Source organism: Gobio gobio (assembly GCF_949357685.1).
Source record: "Gobio gobio genome assembly, chromosome: 14".
Lineage (NCBI taxonomy): Eukaryota > Metazoa > Chordata > Actinopteri > Cypriniformes > Gobionidae > Gobio > Gobio gobio.
In genome coordinates this window covers 37,866,638-37,886,779 of record NC_137107.1, presented here as the reverse complement: position 1 = coordinate 37,886,779, position 20,142 = coordinate 37,866,638, and the positions used below count along the sequence as shown (strand labels likewise).

General features: G+C 40.1%; 1 protein-coding gene across 3 annotated transcripts; it reads left to right on the top strand.

Annotated features, from left to right (window-relative positions):
- Window positions 1-1,803: 1,803 nt before the first annotated feature.
- Window positions 1,804-18,381, top strand: znf532 (zinc finger protein 532). Of its 3 annotated transcripts, none has more exons than XM_079835020.1 (9): window positions 1,804-1,905; window positions 5,654-7,949; window positions 8,129-8,310; window positions 8,953-9,129; window positions 10,131-10,293; window positions 10,567-10,878; window positions 11,070-11,182; window positions 11,344-11,485; window positions 16,236-18,381. In XM_079835020.1, exons 2-9 carry the CDS (start codon window positions 5,679-5,681, stop codon window positions 16,749-16,751), a joined length of 3,876 nt encoding a protein of 1,291 aa, XP_079691146.1. In that variant the 5' UTR covers window positions 1,804-1,905; window positions 5,654-5,678; the 3' UTR covers window positions 16,752-18,381. The 3 variants fall into 3 exon arrangements, with proteins under 3 accessions (XP_079691146.1, XP_079691145.1, XP_079691144.1); XM_079835019.1 differs by lacking the exon at window positions 1,804-1,905 and adding an exon at window positions 2,168-2,267; XM_079835018.1 differs by lacking the exon at window positions 1,804-1,905 and adding an exon at window positions 2,251-2,272.
- Window positions 18,382-20,142: the final 1,761 nt, after the last annotated feature.

Genomic DNA, 20,142 nt, shown 5'->3' with positions numbered 1-20,142 from the left:
ATTTTTTGATATATTTATATAAAGTAAATATATGATATTGCTTTTATATTGAATATTTAATCAAAATCCCATTATCATCCCATTATTAAAAGACTTCACTGCTCATGTCCTCATGTAGGCCGAGCAACGCTATTTGATAACGTTAACAAATAGCCAGATAACTATTTAGGCATTGTGTATTTGTAAACTCGCATTTGGTTTGGCGCCCACTTTTCACAATACGGTAAATTCCTAATTGCTAAAATCATGTCCCGTCCTTTTTTTCCACATTAAATATATATGATTCAATAAACAATATTGTTTTAATAATTCATTATAGTTGGAATATATCTTTGTCCATTTTTATTTAAAGTCAACAGGAAATCAAAATGGACCCCGTTTACTTTCTTCACGCATGTCTTGCTCGTGTTATAGATGATTTTTGGACAAAAATGTCTTTGTAATATTAAATCAAAATTCTTTAACTTCCTGTGAAATGACTTCACTGCCGATGTCATCACATAGGCCGTGTAACTCTATTGGATAATGCTAACCATTAGACCTTATTCAGAGCAGCGCCATGACAGGTATGAAAGCGAGGCTGTGAGGGGTAGACTTGCTGTGTTTTCAATGGCGTCCGCTGTATAAATCTCATTTATCACTTATAATTTTCCACAGCGCATATTCTCTGGGTTTTTTTGTCTACTGAAATTTCTCTGAAAGGTATCTTTGCAGAACAATCCAAAAACGCATTAAATAACAGTACAACCCACTGAAGATGTATGTCTATCCCTCGCAGCCTCGCTTTCATTCCAGTTTAAAATCAAAGATGGTGGTGCTTTGTATGCGGTCTATAGCCAAACATTTTGTATTATTAAACTATTTTGTAGCGTTGTGTTTTTGTACATTTTCGGCTGCATACTGGTATGTATGATTGAATGAAATCTCATTGAATATTCTGTTTTACACATCTGATTGGGGAAGTACAATAGGTTGCGAATCGCAACTGTAATCGAAAATATCGAAACAGAATCCGCTTTGTACCAATATGTGAGTTCATAAGTTCATGGAGTAGTCTCTCAAGTGTTGGGAATACCATCTTGTTGGATTTGACTTCAGTATTTTCTGCTTTGTTATGGGGTCTTAGATTAGTTTGTTTGTTTGGCAAAGGCCCGGTGGCAGAAACAAGAACATTTAGTGCTTATTTTTATATTTGCAATGTGGTAAATTGTGCCACATGGCCATCATTTAAGAAAACATCCAACCATCACTGCATTGAATGATGATTATTATAGATCAGGTTACTAAAGCGGTTCTTTAGTTTTATTTAATTATTTTATTCTCCAAATATGCCTGAGCCAATAGTATTGAATGTTTCTGTATGCACCAGCATGAATAAACAACACGCATACATGATTCGACTGCATTCTATCTACAATCTAGCCAACGCCATCACGGGCCTTTGTTCTTCCTGCTTGCAGTCTCTCAGCAAACGTCATTCCAGAGGAGCTTCCCTTCTCCCCTTACACCCCTCCTTCCAGTCCCGTCTCATATTCCCTCATTATTTCCCCACCTCTCCTCTGCCTATTTCTCTCGTCTCTCTGCCTTTCTCCTCAAATCAGTTTGTCTTCTTTGGCTGCAGCAGCTGGCTGCAGTCTTGAGCCAGAGTCTCATCTCGCGTCCCCCTCCCCCCACGAGTGCACGCTAAGACAAAAGGCCAGGGCTGCTTGTCAGAACACTGCCCCCTTCCTCCCTGCGCTGCCGTGCATCTGCAGAGGAGAGAGTGACCTATAGAACAGGAACCAGCAGGCTCACACAGTGAAGGGAAAAAAAATCACACTCATACAGAATGGGGCCTGGCTGGACTGACGTCTTGCATAAGCCTTTCCATGAAGATTCCCGGTAGTAGGGCCGAGGAGAAGCGGGGTAGGGCGAGAGCCTACTTTTTCCCTGTTCGTGTGTCTCTGTGTGTGTGTGTGTGTGTGTGTGTTTTTATACGTGTCACGGCCTTTGTTTTCTCTCTCGTTTGGCAGAGACCGGACACGGTTGCCCAGGGCTGGAGGATTAGGGGACGAGCAGCTGATTTTAATTGACAAAGATCCGTGTTTCTCACTGGTTTTCTGGGGGGAAAACGTGAGGAGGAAGCAGGGACACTGGCTAGAAGAGAGGAACAGGGACCATGGAGAGAGTGAGGAAGAGAGAGAGAGGGAGAGGGGAGGCAGAGAAGGAAGTAGAAACAGTCCAGTGCTGCAGAATGGGGTAAAAGCGAGAGGCACAATCAAAAAGAGGTCAGGTACCGAGCCTGTTTAAATTCTACTTGCTGTCTCTGTGTCTTGTTTTCTTCTGTCAGGAAACGGTGCTCATCTTGTGGTTTTGGTTTACACAGTGCTTGTGGTTTTCCTTTGGAATGTGCATCTGCTGTTTGGCTTTTCATTTTTCCTTCTCTCATCCATCCATCCATCCACCCATCCGTCCGTCCTTCCATATAAACCAGCTCTGAGCCTCTGGTGTGCATGTATTTTTTATAAACATCCTCCATAGTCTCTGTTTTTCAGGCCTAGCGTTTGATTAAGCTCAGCAACGTGAATTGCACACGCATTCTGAACACAAACCTCTTCGATAATATTAACACACACTCAAAGCAGGAATATTTTGCAGGAATATTGAAGATTTGATGAAGAAACTGGCAGCTCTTGTGTCTCCTGTGTGGCTGCACTGCAGCACACACATTATGCAGGGTGACCGGAACCGGCTGAAACCGGTTTGAGGCAGACGAGGAGGCTCGGAAACAATACAGTCACTGTGCTACAGGCAGATAGCCGACTGCTTCATGGCAGCCAAAATGGCAAAGGGGTCTTCAGGAGTGATGCAGCCCCGAGCAGGGATGTTAGAGAGACAGTCTTTACACACCTCAAGACGGTTATGCACGTCAGGGTCGGGAGGCAGCCATGGGAACTGAGCAGATATGGTGACCGTGGGTCACTCTGTGCTGTTATTCATAGTGGTCACCATTCAGAATGGTCTTTGGGATGCCGTCCCTCCTGGTGGATCGTTTCTCGGTGGGCCCTGCCTAGTGCAAAAAGTGGATTTTTTTCCCTCTGCTGTCAGGGAGAAAGGAGGAGGAGGAGGAGGGTGGTGGTGTTTTGTTGTGGAGGTGGTAAGAGGAAGGAAGGAAGGAAGAAGGGAAGCAAAGCAAGATTGTTTGCTGTAGTTGTCGGAACACTAAGGGTGAGGAGTGGCTCATTTGCATGTTTCCACTTCTATATGTTTGCATGTGTATGTGTGTGTGTGTGTGTTCCTTTTATTATGTGTGATATTCTATATTGTTCTAATAATTGGACTACTGCGTCGTACAGTGGCCTGATTTAAGGCCTCGGATAGAAATCCGAGAATCACAGTTGTTTTCCTGTGAGCGGCACCCTCATTTGAAATCAGGCTGCTCAGCTGTAAATGTGTTTAGGCCCCATACTGGCTTCAACTGCTTAATGTCTTTCATTAAAATCATCTTGTCCTTGTGTTATTTCTCTCATTCTCTTTCTGTCTTTTGTTTTCTGCTCCTTCTCTGCTTACATGCCTTACCACATTGGCTCCATTGTGTGCGGGGAAGGCCGTCTTGGCCCTGCATACCCTGTGCGTGCAGATGTTATTAGCTGTAATGGAGGCAGGGCTGCAGTGCTCTCTTCCATTTCAATAAAAGCAGCAGTAGCAGAGTAATGGGGGTGGCTAACCCTACTAGCACAACACAGCTTTATTTTCCTTATGATTTTTTTGTTTGTTAAATTGTTCTCTTGCCACCTTAAATATGCCAAAATGGTAATGTTCATATGTTGTTGTATTTTTAGTTAGTGCTGATATTTTAGGATCAACCATATGGAGGACCAATTTTTTTTTTCCACACAATGTGGTCTTTTTTAAAATATTTATTTTCTTATTTATATATTTTAGTCCTTTATTAATTTCTTTAATAATTTGCAACAGTTATTTTTACATCTTGGTTTTGTATTATAGAAATGTATTCATTCATAATTATTATATTTTATTTATTTCTTAATTTTTTAAATGTTTGCAGATTTGGTCCTGCATACTAGTACCTTTGCAACAACAACAAAAAAATCTGTTTCTTTGTTTTTATATGTTGTATTTGGGCCTTTCTTAATATTTTTTCAGTGCCTTTATATACTGTTTTATTTATTGGTAGACTAAAACTTCTTTAGAAAATGCCATGTTCAAATAATTCACATTTCCATTCTTATTTACATGTATTTAACTATTTATTTTTTGCTCAGTAAGAGGTGCTTTTTATGTTATCAACAGATATTAGCATTGTCATAAAATAGAATGATTTGTTTACTTCTCTTAAAGGAGTAGTTCACTTTAAAATGAAAATTACCCCAGGATTTACTTACCCTCAAGCCATCCTCGGTGTATATGACTTTCTGCTTTCAGATGAACACAATCAGAGTTATATTAATTACTTACCCTCATGTCGTTCGACACCCGTAAGACCTCCGTTCGTCTTCGGAACACAAATTAAGATATTTTAGTTGAAATCTGATGGCTCTGAAAGGCCTCCATTGGCGAGAATAGTTTTTGTGCGCAAAAAAACCCTAAATAACGACTTATATAGTGATGAGGATTTCAAATCGGAAATCGTCATCACTATATAAGTCGTTATTTAGGGTTTTTTTGCGCACAAAAACTATTCTCGCCGATTCATTAAGTTATTGTAGAACCACTGTAGTGAGATGGACTTTGTAACGACGTCTTTAGTATCTTTTAAGGGTCTTGAGAGTGAACCGTGCATTGTGCCAATGGAGGCCTTTCAGAGCCATCAGATTTCAACTAAAATATCTTCATTTGTATTCCGAAGACGAACGGAGGTCTTACGGGTGTCGAACGACATGAGGGTAAGTAATTAATGACAGAATTTTCATTTTTGGGTGAACTAACCCTTTAATAAATATACTGACACTTCCAAACTTTATAATAGCAGTGAACAGGGCCCACGAGTTTGAAGCTCAAAAAAGTACATCCATCATAAACGTACTCCACACAGCTCCGGGAGGTTAATAAAGGCCTTCTGAAGCGAATCAATGCGTTTTTGTCAGAAAAGTATCAATTTTTAACACGTTATAAAATATCTAGCTCCCGAACTTACAAAAAAAGCAACACATGACTGACGCGACATATGACTAGGACGTAGCGCAAGCATTTCGAACTACGAGAGGCATTACACTTTCTTCGTAAGTTGAATACGGAATGACCTGAAGGAAGCTAGATATTTTACTTTATAACGTATTAAATATGGATATTTTTCTTACACAAACACATCACTTCGCTTCAGAAGTCATAAACGTACTCCACATGGCTCCAGGGGGTTAATAAGCCTTTATCACCCCCCCTGGAGCCATGTGGAGTACGTTTATGATGGATGGATGCACTCTTTTGAGCTTCAAACTAGTTGGCCTCATTCACTGCCATTATAGAGCTTGGAAACATCAGGATATTTATTATTATAACTCTGATTGTGTTCATCAGAAAGAAGAAAGTCATATACACCTAGGATGGCTTGATGGTGAACAAATCTTGGGGTAATGTTCATTTTAAAGTGAACTAATCTTTTAATTGTAATACAGAGTGTAATATGGAATGTATTTTCCCTTTTATCTCAAAGGTGTTTAGCTCATTCGTTTAAGACCATGGGCGACATGAAAACCCCAGACTTTGATGATCTTCTTGCGGCGTTTGACATTCCTGATATGGTCGATCCCAAGGCTGCCATTGAGTCCGGCCATGATGATCATGAAGGACAACTCAAACACCATGCCCACCATGAAGAGGACTCCCATGTCTCCTCCGGTCCAGATGTTGGGGTTAGTGTTATTGTTAAGAACGTCCGGAATATTGATACCACTGAACATCTCTCAGAGAAGGATGTTCATCCTACTGTCGGAAATGGACTGCACAACGGTTTCTTGCCTGTTTCACCCAACAATAGATACAGCAAAGAGAGTGACAAGCTTCAAAAAAGTGAAATCCATGGGATGGCAGGAAATATCTCCACGTTCAACCAGTTTAGTCCCATCTCTAGTGCCGAGGAGTTTGATGATGATGACAAGATTGAAGTAGATGACCCTGCTGACAAACAAAGTAATTTACCATTTAGACCGAACCCTCTAACCGGTCTGAGCACAAAGACAAAAGAGCCTCGTTCTCAACTCTCCAAACCAGATGGTCCATCTAGACCAAAAACAAATGGTAACTGCAATCATATGAAAGTTGAGAAAAGAAGCACCAATGGTACAGTGGAACACTCCAACATGTATGACTCTCAAAAAACAAGAAAGACTGAGGAGCTCTCCAAAGAAACCTCCAGATCCCAAGAAGCAAATGAGCCTGTAGATTCAGTCGTTGAGTTGAGTGCGACAAACCTCTCCCAAGCCAAGACCAAATCATCTGCAAAGCTCTCATCCTGCATCGCTGCAATTGCAGCACTCAGTGCAAAGAAAGCTAGCACAGACGCAATGTCTCCAGAGTCCCTTGCCACACCTCAAGACTCACCCAGAGAGGCTAAAGAGATCCCTAAGGTTACAGAGAAATCACCAGAGCAGGAGTCAGCTCTGGAGCTTGGCAAGAAGATGCTCTCAAAACAGCCTGAGAGTCCTTGTAGTGTTACTAGTGAAAGTAGCGGCAAAGAGTCTCCAGCATCTCCAGCAGGATCCATACCAGTCATTCCCAAAGTCCGCATCAAAACGATCAAGACATCATCGGGGCAGATTAAGAGGACAGTTACCAGAGTCCTGCCCGAGTTTGATCCCGATATCTTGAAGAAAGGTATTGATTCTTCATCCAATGTTGTCTCTTCTCTGCTGTCCACTCCAATCTCGACTTCTGTTTTCTCATCTCCCACCAGAACAACTTTGCCAACCACAGTAGTAGCAACTTCTGGAGGCTCTGCCATTGAGGTAACTAAACAAATGACCATCAAACCCGTGGCCACTGCCTTCTTACCCGTCTCAGCCGTCAAGACAGCAGGCTCCCAAGTAATTAATCTGAAACTTGCCAATAATACAACTGTAAAGGCCACTGTCATACCGGCGGCATCCGTTCAGAGTGCCAGCAGTGCTATCCTCAAAGCTGCTAATGCCATTCAGCAACAAACTGTCATGGTGCCTGCTTCCAGCCTAACAAACACCAAACTTGTGCCAAAGACAGTCCACCTAACTAACTTAAATCTCTTGCCTCAGAATCCATCAGCGGCTGAGCTCCACCAGGTCCTGACCAAGTCCCAACAACCCATCAAACAAGCCATTTTGGCCCAACAACAAAAGAAAGTGTCTCGGGTCCAGGTCCTAACCAGCTCCCAGAGCTCAGTGGTAGAGGCCTTCAATAAGGTTTTGAGTAGCATTAACCCTGTGCCAGTGTATGTACCCAATCTCAGCCCTCCGACTTCTGCCTGTATATCCCTACCATCCCGTGGCTACAAGTGCTTGGAATGCGGTGATTCCTTTGCCCTGGAAAAAAGTCTCACTCAGCATTATGACCGTAGAAGTGTTCGCATTGAGGTTACTTGCAACCACTGCGCCAAAAACTTGGTCTTCTACAACAAGTGCAGCCTTCTATCACATGCTAGGGGACACAAAGACAAAGGGGTTGTCATGCAGTGTTCACATCTCATCTTGAAGCCAATTCCAGCTGACCAGATGATCCTAGCGCCATCAATAACCTCCAGCGCTCCCACCTCTTCAGCCAATCTTGGCTCCTCCATAGTGGGGAGTCAAGGGAAGGGAAACCCAACCACAGTGATCTCTGCACCCTCTTCAGCCCCTGTTGTTGCAGCCATGCCACTGGATAAGGACACCACCAAGGTCTGCAAAACTAATCTGAAGTGCTTGGAGTGTAGTGAGACATTTCAGGAAGAGTCATCTCTTGCAATGCACTACCAGCAGGCTCCTGAGTCAAGTGGACAGGTGGGTGCATTTATTATTTGTGATGTAAGAGCCAAAGCCAGGCCAATACTAGGAGAAGGTAGAGTCCAGTCTTGAGGACTACACCACTGGCTTCCTCTTTTATTTACAGAAGATAGTTAAATGTTGTGTTAAAAACCTTTCTAACAATTTGCTTGTGCTTTTCCTTCAACTAAAAACAGAAAACCTGCACCATTTGTCAAATGCTACTGCCAAACCAGTGTAGCTTTGCTTCTCATCTGCGGATCCATCAGCACAAGTCTCCATATATCTGTCCTGAATGTGGAGCTATCTGTCGGTCTGTCCATTTTCAGTCCCATGTGACCAAGAACTGCCTGCACTACACACGCAGAGTGGGCTATCGGTTAGTACTGCATTACTCTCAATAACTGTCAAGGCCAAAACTAGCTCCATGATTCCTGGAAATGGCTTTATTTTTCATGTAAAAGGTGTTTGTTTATTTATGTATGCAAAGCAAATGAATACAACACTAGGGGACTTTTAACCTCAGCCAGAGAGCAGCAAAACTGTGTAGTTATTTTCACTGACCACTAGGGGTGTAGCAATGCATAATTCCACAACATGCATCGAGGATATGAAAAATTGATTGCAATAAATCATGTATTCTTTTACAAGAAATAAGTATAGTGGGATTATCGAGTCACAACTTTGTGTCGTGTATTGAACCAAGTTGTGAGATGAGTGTACCCCTACTGACCTCTTTTTATTCTTATTTCTGAGTTGACTTAAAAGCTCCTATTTATGCATAAAACATCTATTGAAATAAAAAAAGCCTCCTAAGTGTTTAATTGGTTTTGAGTGGAGCGTGAAATGAAGGATCGTCATGCTTTTAAAACGGCAATCACAGAGCTATTCACTGTTATTATTCTGCCATTCACCCATGATTGATGCCACATTAAAGGTGACTGGCATCGATTATGGAAACAAAAAAGAGGGTTAGGTTATATTCAAGAGTAACACTTTCTTTTTTCTTCTTTGGCCATAGCTGCGTTCACTGTAGCGTCATCTTCGCTGACGTTGCTGCTCTCAAGTCACACATTCAGGCGTCCCACTGTGAAATCTTCTACAAATGCCCCATCTGCCCCATGGCTTTTAAATCGGCCCCCGGTACTCATTCCCACGCCTACACCCAGCATCCAGGAGTTAAAATTGGAGAGCCTAAGTGAGTAATTTCTCTATAAATGTATAAAATAGTGTGATTCATGATGTCTTCTTTGTCCAGTTTCTATTTTTCTTTTGGTTAAGTAAAGAAAAAATATAAATAGCCAGTCATTATATCACAATAAACCCAAATGGGTCATCTGATCTTATATTCTATTTATTACTTGACAAATGAATAAAGAAATAGACATGAAATATTGATTTGAGTTGAAGTAATTGTATTATGTGAGAAGAAACGCTGTAACATGAAAGCTATGTTTTTCTGGGAAAATGTGCTGTTATACAGTTGAGCAGTCATTATATAAAAATATTTGACCTCAGATTTGGCCACGATATACCAATCAGAAACAAGGTTTCTTCTTATACATCTACTACTTCCAAGTATTTCATCTGTGTATTATTGTTTATTGCAGTTTATCGCTGAGGTAAAATACTATCCATCTTCAGTGTTATTTTCCTATCGTGCAAACATACGCATGCACTAAACACTGCCATCGTTCTGACAAAACAAGCTTGCAGTAATTATCAGTAGTAGTAGTAGAGTGGAAACTCAATAGGTGTGTCAAATCGCTTCGTTTAGAACTCATACGCCACTGACCTTTTCAGGTGCAGAAAGAAATTATGCACGGTGGCTTTAATTAGTGTGTCCTCTCTTTGAACCCGACCACCTCCCAAGAGGCCTGTCATGTTCATCAGCACTTGTTAATGAAAAGACCAGATGGTTTATTTGCACTTCCTGTGTTACCTGTATCCATGTTGGAAACATGATCAGCAGGTTTATTGACAACGTGAGTGTTTAATGCAGATGTCTGACACACAGATGAGCTGACGAGCTTCCATATGACATAATTCCTTCAACGCATTTACGCTATAGACAGAGAATATTGTTTGTTTTGTTCGGCCTGAGCTATTTAACCTTGTAATGAGAAGTAGGAATGTACACCTAAACAAGTAGGAACAGGCAACCAAACATTTTCAAAAATACTCTGTTTTGTTTTGCAGGCTGATCTACAAGTGTTCCATGTGTGACACAGTTTTTACCCAGCAGACGTTGCTCTACACGCACTTTGACCAGCACATATCTAATCAGAAAGTGTCTGTCTTCAAGTGTCCAGACTGTTCGACGCACTACGCCCAAAAGCAGCTCATGTTGGATCATATTAAAGTAAGGGAGTAAAAAAAAAAAAAAAAATTAATTATCATAATTTTTTTTATTAATTGCCAAATGTATCAATTCGCCATGATAAATTTTATTAACAGGACATTTAAATATAATTAAATTGAAATATATATATATATTTATATATAATTAAAAAAGTTAAGTAATAAAAAGTATAAATCTTGAAATACATTGGAAAAAGAGAACTATTTTTATTATTTAATATGAACAAATATAATATTAATAGTATAATATAAAAAAAATATGATTTCTTTCCAGTCCAAGCATGGCACCTTAAAGACCATCGAGGGCCCTCCAAACCTGGGCATCAATCTCCCCCTCAGCTCCAAACCTACTAATTCCATGAGCCCGAATAACAACAACACCAACAAGGAGAGCGGCTCTATCAACAGCATCGAAAAGAGAGAGAAGAAGCCAACAACCCCAACAAAGAAGAACAGTAATGGGACAGACCTTCCCAAAAAAGTCCCATCGTCCACAACCTGCCCTGGCTGGACCTGCAGGGAGTGCGACCGCTTGTTTACACAGAGAGAAGTCTTCATCTCACACATGAAAAGAGAGCATGGGAAGGTAAAATATAAGGAAGCACAGCTGTTTTATACCAGTTTTACTTCTAATAATTATTCCAAACTCAGTTTAGAGAGACCCAAGGCTATAGCAATGATCTGAAACGTCACATTATGAACTTTATTGAAAGTATGTACATTATTGCACATGTATGGGCATGATTATGATAAATCTTTTTCTTTCTGCTCCTCCAGCAACTGAAAAAGCATCCGTGTCGACAGTGTGAAAAGTCTTTCAGTTCCTCTCACAGTTTATGTAGACACAACCGAATCAAACACAAGGGCCTACGGAAGGTCTACTCATGTCCGTAAGTATCGTGTGTTTCTAGACTATCAATGCTTGTGAACTCAATTCTAGGTCCCTCACCTGATGGGGTCCCATACTTTTCATGCTTAAAACACCTAATTTTACTCTAAAGCTTATCACAAATATATGAGTGTCAAACAGATCTCTCTTGGGTTTTCTCAGACACTGTCCAGAACCTAGTCGCACTTTCACCAAAAGACTGCTGCTTGAGAAACACATTCAGTTGATGCATGGCATCAAAGAGACAGAGGCCAAGCTTCCAGCAGATTCCAGCAGCACAGAGGCCACCGTGGACAAAGAGCAGGTAACCAATAGACATACTAGCACATTTGCGTCTGTGTTGTCTGGGACGTTGTCACTGGGACGTTGTCAGTAAGATTTTTGTAACGTTTTCGAAAGAATGCTCATCAAGGCTGCATTTTATTTGATCAAAAACACAGTTAAAACAGTAATGTTGTGAAATATCATTACAAATTAAAAGAACTGTTTTCTATTTTGAAATATTTTAAAGGGTACATAACACACACAGTTTCTGCCAATCTCATGTTAATCTTGAGTACCTATAGAGTAGTATTGCATCCTTCATATCTCCGAAGAGTCTTAAATTGTGGCATATTTATAAAAGACGGATACACTGTACCAACTTTTTCCGAAAACAGCCGAACTTGTGGAGGCGTGCTAGCCTGGATGCCAGCCAAACTTAGCCCCTCCTACAACATTTGAGGTCGGGAAGTTCAGTCTGGACTTGATCCGAGAAACTATGCTCGAACCAGAGCCATTCGGACCAATGAAATTGTCAGGGCGGGCTTTATACGATGATGGGCAGATGATCAACAGTAACGTAATAATTCGCATCACCAAAGAGCGCTTGGGTTGAATTTGTTCTAATCCTAAACGGAGAACTTGTTCGTATATGCATTCACCTTTACTATTTCTCTCAAAAATGATGATCATGTTTGTAAGTACTCCATGTATCCTTAAATTCTTAAAACACCAGCAAAGATCGTTTACACTCATCTACTTCTTCCAGCGTGCGTGCAGTTGAGTTCTGTTTGCAATTATGCGTCGCTCTGATTGGTTGTAGGTCTATCCAATTGAGTGCCGAGGCATTTTCGCCCCATAATCACAGCCCAATGGAGCAGTATCAGACTCATATTCTGACCAGAATCTGAGTATGACGACGTCAGACTAGGGGCGTGCAGTGGGCAGAGCTAAAGAGTCACGAGTACACACACCTAGGACACACACAATACATCATGGCATTATCCCTGGATAACTTTCGATTTACTATACGGTCGTGTTGTTTACATTATAATGCACAGGGCTCAACATTAAAAAAAATTCCCCCTGGCCCCTGGGGCCAGTAGAACAGAGTGTTGCTGGCCCCTTCTATATTTGTATTGGCCCTGAAAAAAATATAAGGAAAACTTTTCCATTAAGCTGTATGTATTGTATACATAAGGATTAATCAATACAGCAAATGGAGTACATGAATTAAGAGCTAGAGAGCCCCTGGAGACATGCAAAAATAACCAAATTGTTATTGTAACTATGAATTTTTTATTGCCTGACCAGTAATGTTAGCACTGTGTTTGCCTATATAATGTGTATCTTTTGTTAATTGTTTATCATACATATATATATATATATATATATATATTAGGGATGCAACAATACAGTTAGTCCACGGTTCAATACATACCTCGGTTTTTAACCACGGTTTTCGGTTCGGTTCGGTTCTGATGGCTTGTCACATCAGTTTTTTGCTATTCTATTCTTAAGTGACAGGAACCGCAACAGGTTAAGGAGAAAAAATACTATTTTTTAATTGCAATACTCTTTCTTTATTTTACTTAAAAGAATTGAAAAACCTTACTTAAACTTAAAACTTTACTTAAAAAAAAACCTTGTACACACAATGAATATATGTAAAAATAAAACACTATATAGACTTCACTATAAAATATACATTGATTCTTATTAAAGCTACTGTATTAAAAGTTTTTCAGTCAAGAGCAGTGAGTGATTTTCTCTTTGTCTTTTGTTGTTGTATTAACATTAAATGGATAGTTCACTCAAAAATGAGAAATTAATACAGGTTTGGAACAATGTCACGTGACATAGGTGTTTTGAATCACGCTTCGGATTGTTCGACTCGAAACATCTGCGCTTTGGATCGCGCAAAGCTTCGGAACTACAGTTTTGCGTCAGCCATCCCTGACGTGCACATGAAACCGAAAGTATAATTTACTCGTTTCGTCTCGGTCTGTTTCGGAGCGCGCGCGCTGCCTTTGGAATGACACCCAAATTCACTCATGACACAAGTCAAGCACTCGCACTTTGGATCTATCATTTATGAGCAAAGTTACGGTGATATATTAGCTAGCTAGTTGAGTAACTTACCTTCGACATGCTACATCGGTGAGGTACTGAGAGCCAATGTCTTCGCAATTCTGTATGACGGTATGACGTTTGTTTTGCCTTTGCGGCCAGTGATTGGCCATTCAACTAGCCCGACATACTCTTTTACTGGCCCCGGGCCATCGGGCCATTGCTTATGTCGAGCCCTGATGCACTTACGCGCCAATTGCCAACTAAACCAACATTTGATGCAGTTTCACTCAGCGCCTGCGGTTTTGAGTCGTGACCGGGAACAAACAAAAACAAACTGCATCCCCGGTTTCCTTAACACTGGGTTATTTTGGAAGCTGAACAAGGTTATCTTTCCCTCAACCAAAAACGTACTTCTTTAGTGACATTGTTGATTTCGTGGTCTAAAAACAAAATGATGCCGCTTCCGACGGCTTCTGTAACCCGAACGTTACAGCTTGTTGATGGGCGTGCTATTGCTCTCGCTCTGGTTGATGTGCATACGCGCTCATCCGGGAGAAGTGCCCATACAAGAAATTCCGCCCTTTATGACGTCATACAGGGCCATACTCTGAAAAAACTTTCTGAAATCCTGAAGGAGTGTATTTGGCACAGAAATACAGTCATACTTCCAACTCGTTTTTAAAAATGTTGGCCATGTTTAGCATGATAATCCAACTCTTTAACCTTGTAAATAAGTCAGAATGCATGAAATAGTACTAGACCCCCCCCCCCCCTTTTTAATGTAATTTATTCCTGTGATGGCAAAGTTGAATTTTCAGCATCATTACTCCAGTCTTCAGTGTCACATGATCCTTCAGAAATCATTCTAATATGCTGATTTGTTGCTCAAGAAACATTTCTTGTTTTTTTAATGTTGAAAATAGTTGTGCTGCTTAATATTTTTTGGTGGAAACCATGTTACTTTCTTTTCAAGATTATTTGATGTATAGAAAGTTCAAAAGAACAGCTTTTATTTGAAATTGTCTTAAAATGTCTTAACAGTCACTTTTGATCAATGTAATGCATGCTTGCTGAATAAATGTATGAATTTCTTTAAAAAAACGTATATGTAAACAACCTAATGAAGTGGTAGTCTTTTATGAGAGATGCACAATATATTGATACCATATTGTATATTAGATTTATTTTAAAATTAGGATATTTAATTGGTCATGCTAATTTTGAGATCTATGAAAATGCTGTGAATGTGATGCCTTAAAACCGTTTATTTATATATATATATATATATATGAATACAATATAATAACTATATTAAATTATAAAATAAAATTATATACAGGGCTCGACATTAAGCCTGTTCATGTGCTTGTCCTTCGGACAAGTAAATCTGTCACTCACTTGTTCGAGTAAAAAAATGTATATATTTTTTTGTGTGTTGTAAATATAATTTATTCTGAAGCAATATTCTCACCAGTGTTTTATCAGCTTTGACATATTTAAATCTGCACATTTGTGATATTTTTACCTTTTATAAAGGACATTTTCCATAATCTTATTAAATATATTCTATGCTTCAACTTTTTATTTTATATTCTTAAATTTGATCAATAAATTAAACTAGATGAAGACACTATAGGGCTGTTACAATCAAATTAAATCATTTACACTGAAAAATTACAACTGCATTAAATAATGTTATGAGTTTGTTTTACATATTTTTTGAATATACAAATAAGAAAAGTTGGAAAGAATGTTTAAACTTGAAACTAAAAAGGAAGAATTGTGCGCACATCCAATGAAACTTTTACAGGTGCCAGATTCAATAAAGAATGAATCAAAGTAAACAAAAATCTGCACACTGTTAATGCTGCTCCCAAAGATTTATTAAAACATACGTTTCGACCCAAAAGGGTCTTCGTCAGGCAGCTTGAAACTAAATAACTAAACTTGAAACTTATCCACCAGTAGATGGCAGCAGGTGGCCATCTTAATGAGTGAGTCATTGAGTCGATTCGTTGAAACACTGATTCATTCAAGAATGAGGCAGTTGTTTATGAACAGGTCATTGAATCTTTCATTCGACCGATTCATTCAAAACGCTGAATCATTCATTAACACACTGTTGCTGCGAGAAGCGTTATGGTTCTGCTGTGATCTTTGTTTGGAACTATTTTCGCTGCAGATTTGATGTTAATTAATTGTTTATGGAACTTTCATATGAAATCAGTGTCACATTTTCAATCGTGATGGTATTCAGGAAGGACTCCTGTGTCCATGTGATGTTTCTTAACTGTATCATATGTTATAAATATAAAAACTCTACATTTTGCGAGCGTCAACAGCGCAACCTGGTTACCGTCAGTTCATTAATTATACATTATATATACACTATTGATTGCCACTTACACTAAATGAATGCAGAATCATTTTTGTATTTTGGTGATTCCCTTTTTTTTTTCGTAGCCTATTGATGTTTTAATCAGGCTACTTGTCCGCTCAGGCAAGTAAAATTGTCTTGCCCCTTCAAAAAATCCACTTGTCCCGGACAAGCGTTAATGTTGAGCCCTGATATATATTTGCCATTCCTCAGTTATTTTTCATGCCAGAACATGAAAATAATCATCAGCTTCTCATTATCAACCAGAATTTTAAAATTTCAGTACATTCCAAATATTTTCTATAGCATTGCATGAAGCATTGTTGTCATTTTGTATCCTCAGTTACCCAGTCCTAAACGAAAGCACCACTCTGAAGATGAGGATGCCGAGAGGGAAGAGGAAGACGAGGAGGCCGGAGGGGACGTGACTCCTGGTAAGCGGTCCAAGAGCTCATCCTCACAACCTCTAAAGAAGCTAAAGATCAATGTCTTCAAAACACACAAATGTGCAGTGTGTAGCTTCACCACCGAGGACATTGTGCGTTTCCACGAGCACATTCCCCAGCACAAGACCGACGTCTCGTCCTTCCAGTGCCGTGAATGCGGCCTGTGCTACACCTCGCACCACTCCCTCTCCCGGCACCTGTTCATCGTGCACAAGATGAAGGAGGCCCAAGGACTGGGACGTCACAACGGTCAGCAGGAGAACACGCCAACAGAGGCCAACGACGGTATCCCGGATACTCAATGTAAAGTATGTTCCAAAACTTTTGAAACGGAGGGAGCCGTAAACACACACATGCGGACACATGGAATGGCCTTCATTAAGTCCAAACGGCTGAGCGCAGCTGAGAAGTAAGAGCGAGGTAGTGCCCCCTAGTGGATGGATGTTGGTTTGCAAGGAAGTGTTTGTTTGTATGTTGTTATAGAGAAAGTGTTGTATTCCTTCACTCTGGCCTCTTTGTATGCTCATTTGTTGAGCATACGTATACATATATATATAAATATACATATATATACGAAATGTATAAATCTATACACACAAAATGTGTGTTTAAAGACGTGTAATATATTAAAAACTGATTTATGTGTATTTAATTATCTATGAGAACACATTTTGTATACTTTATGATAGATGTTTGTATGCGTGTTGGATAGACCTTTTTTATAGATTTCTTTTGATTTTCTATTTTAGACTGTTCTCGTTGTTTTCTCGTGGGAGCAGACACTGTCCAAACATCTGTCTCAGTCTTGGGATGCACTTTCGGTCCTAATTCCCAAACTGCTGCTAAAAAAAGTGCACATAATGTCACCGTTACACTTCTCAGTGAGACATTTTGCACTCCAAAAGGACAATCAGTCCACAACCTATAACACAAGCAGGACAAGCGTCTCCTAAAGCAGCCGAAAATGGCGTTTGACTGAAGAAGTGGCCGTGGAATTGAGCCCGAAAGCTTCTCTTCTGTGAATTATCCATTTAAAACTACTATAATTTAGCACTACGGAAGAACAAGAAAGTCGTTCTTTAAATTTATATATCTCAGCCACTGCCAAGAGGTCGTGTTGAATCAATATGTGCTTTTTTAACTTTAAGGTGTCGTCACACCTCCTCACTCCTCACTTCATTTCTTCTCAGGCAGCTTGTTCCAAATCATAACTTTATGTTTGATTACTTTTGCTTTAAGGATTATTAACATACTTCAGTGTGTCAGCTTTTGGCCTGTTATCAAGAACCACATTTCCAATTCATGCCCATTTCATTTTGAGGTACTTTGGGAAGCTTTTATTTGTCATTTGAATCCAATGCCACTTTGCACTGGAGATTATGTGAAAGTATAAATGAAACCTATCCTGAATATGTTCATTTATTTGTTCCTTCGCCATTCGTGACACTCTGCTCATAGTTTTCTCGTTCATGAAATCAGTAAATCATAAGTGCTTATAAACTACACATTGTGGTCAAGTGCCTCTGGCGCTCAAAAGCCAAATGTAGATTTGACATTAACGTCCTAATGTGCGTGTTTTAGTTTTTTTTTTTTTTTTTAAGAGCAGCATGTTATGGAAAATTCTCAAGTATAGTGTTCAACTGACTCACATGCTAAGTGTGTTAAAAGAGGGGAGGGGGAGCAACAAATGCTGCCTTCACTATAAATGAATGTTTTGGTCAAATGTGAAATGAGCTGTTAAATTTCTTTGCATTTTCCCCCTCTAGCTCAGCTGTAGCATTTCATTTCAACGTTTCACTTCATGATGGGCTCAATCGTTCTTCTTATTTTTTTTATTTGCCCTTAATTCCATCTCGAAACGCTGTATTTTGCTCTCCTTTTCCTTTGGATATATGAGTACTATTGAGGACGCATATGTGCATGAGAGAAGCCATTCACAGTGGTTGTTCTGTTTTATAGAATGTCTTGCTGATGTTCGGTAGACCTTGTTCTATGTTTGTGCAACAAAACGTTATCATTAATAAATGATACATAAGCTAAAGTGGTATGGAGTTTGTGCTTTCATTTGGACCTATTTTAATGAGCTTGGTCGCCATTGTTACAAGGGAATTAAAAGTCAGGATTCTCAGAATAGGGGACCAGTGTGAAATGCAAGGAGTGATTTTAAATAAATCGCCACCAATTGTGCAAATTCTCCCACTTAAAAAGATGAGAGAGGCCTGTAATTTTCATCATAGGTACACTTCAACTATGAGAGACAAGAATGAGAGAAAAAAATCCAGAAAATCACGTTTTTATTTAAAGAATTTATTTGCAAATTATGGTGGAAAATAAGTTTTTGGTCACCTACAAAAAAGCAAGATTTCTGACTCTCACAGACCTGTAACTTCTTCTTTAAGAGGCTCCTCTGTCCTCCACTCATTTCCTGTATTAATGGCACCTGTTTGAACTCGTTATCAGTATAAAAGACACCTGTGCACAACCTCAAACAGTCAGACTCCAAACTCCACTATGGCCAAGACCAAAGCGCTGTCAAAGGACACCAGAAACAAAATTTTAGACCTGGAAACCTGGGAAGACTGAATCTGCAATAGGTAAGCAGCTTGGTGTGATGAAATCAGAATCAGAAATCAGAAAAAGCTTTATTACCAAGTACATTTTTACACATACAAGGAATTTGTTTTGGTGTTGAGCAAGTCACACTGAGTCGACCATCTGCGGCGCCTCTTGAGTTGGAAAGAAGAATACAGCATAACATGAGGACAGGAGAAAAAAAACAACCCCCAGACTATGCTCCTTTCGGGAGTACAGTGTGGGAACAGTAAAAAAACACCTCAGCAATGTAAGCGCATACACTTTACAACATGAAAAACACACGACTTGCAACAGGGTAGGGGAGGGGGAGGTGGGGGTTGAGGTTGAGGTATCCCAGCACAGGCAGGCGGCCATCCGGTCCTGTAGCCATTCTAGGCGCTGGTCACAGACCCGAAAATCCCAAAACCACACGGGGGGACTTAGTGAATGACCTGCAGAGAGCTGGGACCAAAGTAACAAAGGCTACCATCAGTATCACACTACGCCGCCAGGGACTCAAATCCTGCAGTGCCAGACGTGTCGCCCTGCTTACGTCAGTAAATGTCCGGGCCCGTCTGAAGTTTGCTAGAGAGCATTTGGATGATCCAGAAGAGGATTGGGAGAATGTCATATAGTCAAATGAAACCAAAATAGAACTTTTTGGTAAAAACTCAACTTGTCGTGTTTGGAGGAGAAAGAATGCTGAGTTGCATCCAAAGAACACCATAGCCTACCTACTGTGAAGCATGGGGGTGGAAACATCATGCTTTGGGGCTGTTTTTCTGCAAAGGGACCCGAACGACTGATCCGTGTAAAGAAAAGAATGAATGGGGCCATGTAGCGTGAGATTTTGAGTAAAAACCTCCTTCCATCAGCAAGGGCATTGAAGATGAAACGCGGCTGGGTCTTTCAGCATGACAATGATCCCAAACACACCGCCCGGGCAACGAAGGAGTGGCTTGGTAAGAAGCATTTCAAGGTCCTGGAGTGGCTTAGCTAGTCTCCAGATCTCAACCCCATAGAAAATCTTAAGAGGTAGTTTAAAATCCGTGTTGCCCAGCGACAGCCCCAAAACATCACTGCTCTAGAGGAGATCTGCATGGAGGAATGGGCCAAACTACCAGCAACAGTGTGTAAAAACCTTGTGGAGACTTACAGAAAACGTTTTACTTCTGTCATTGCCAACAAAGGGTATATAACAAAGTATTGAGATGAACTTTTGTTATTGAC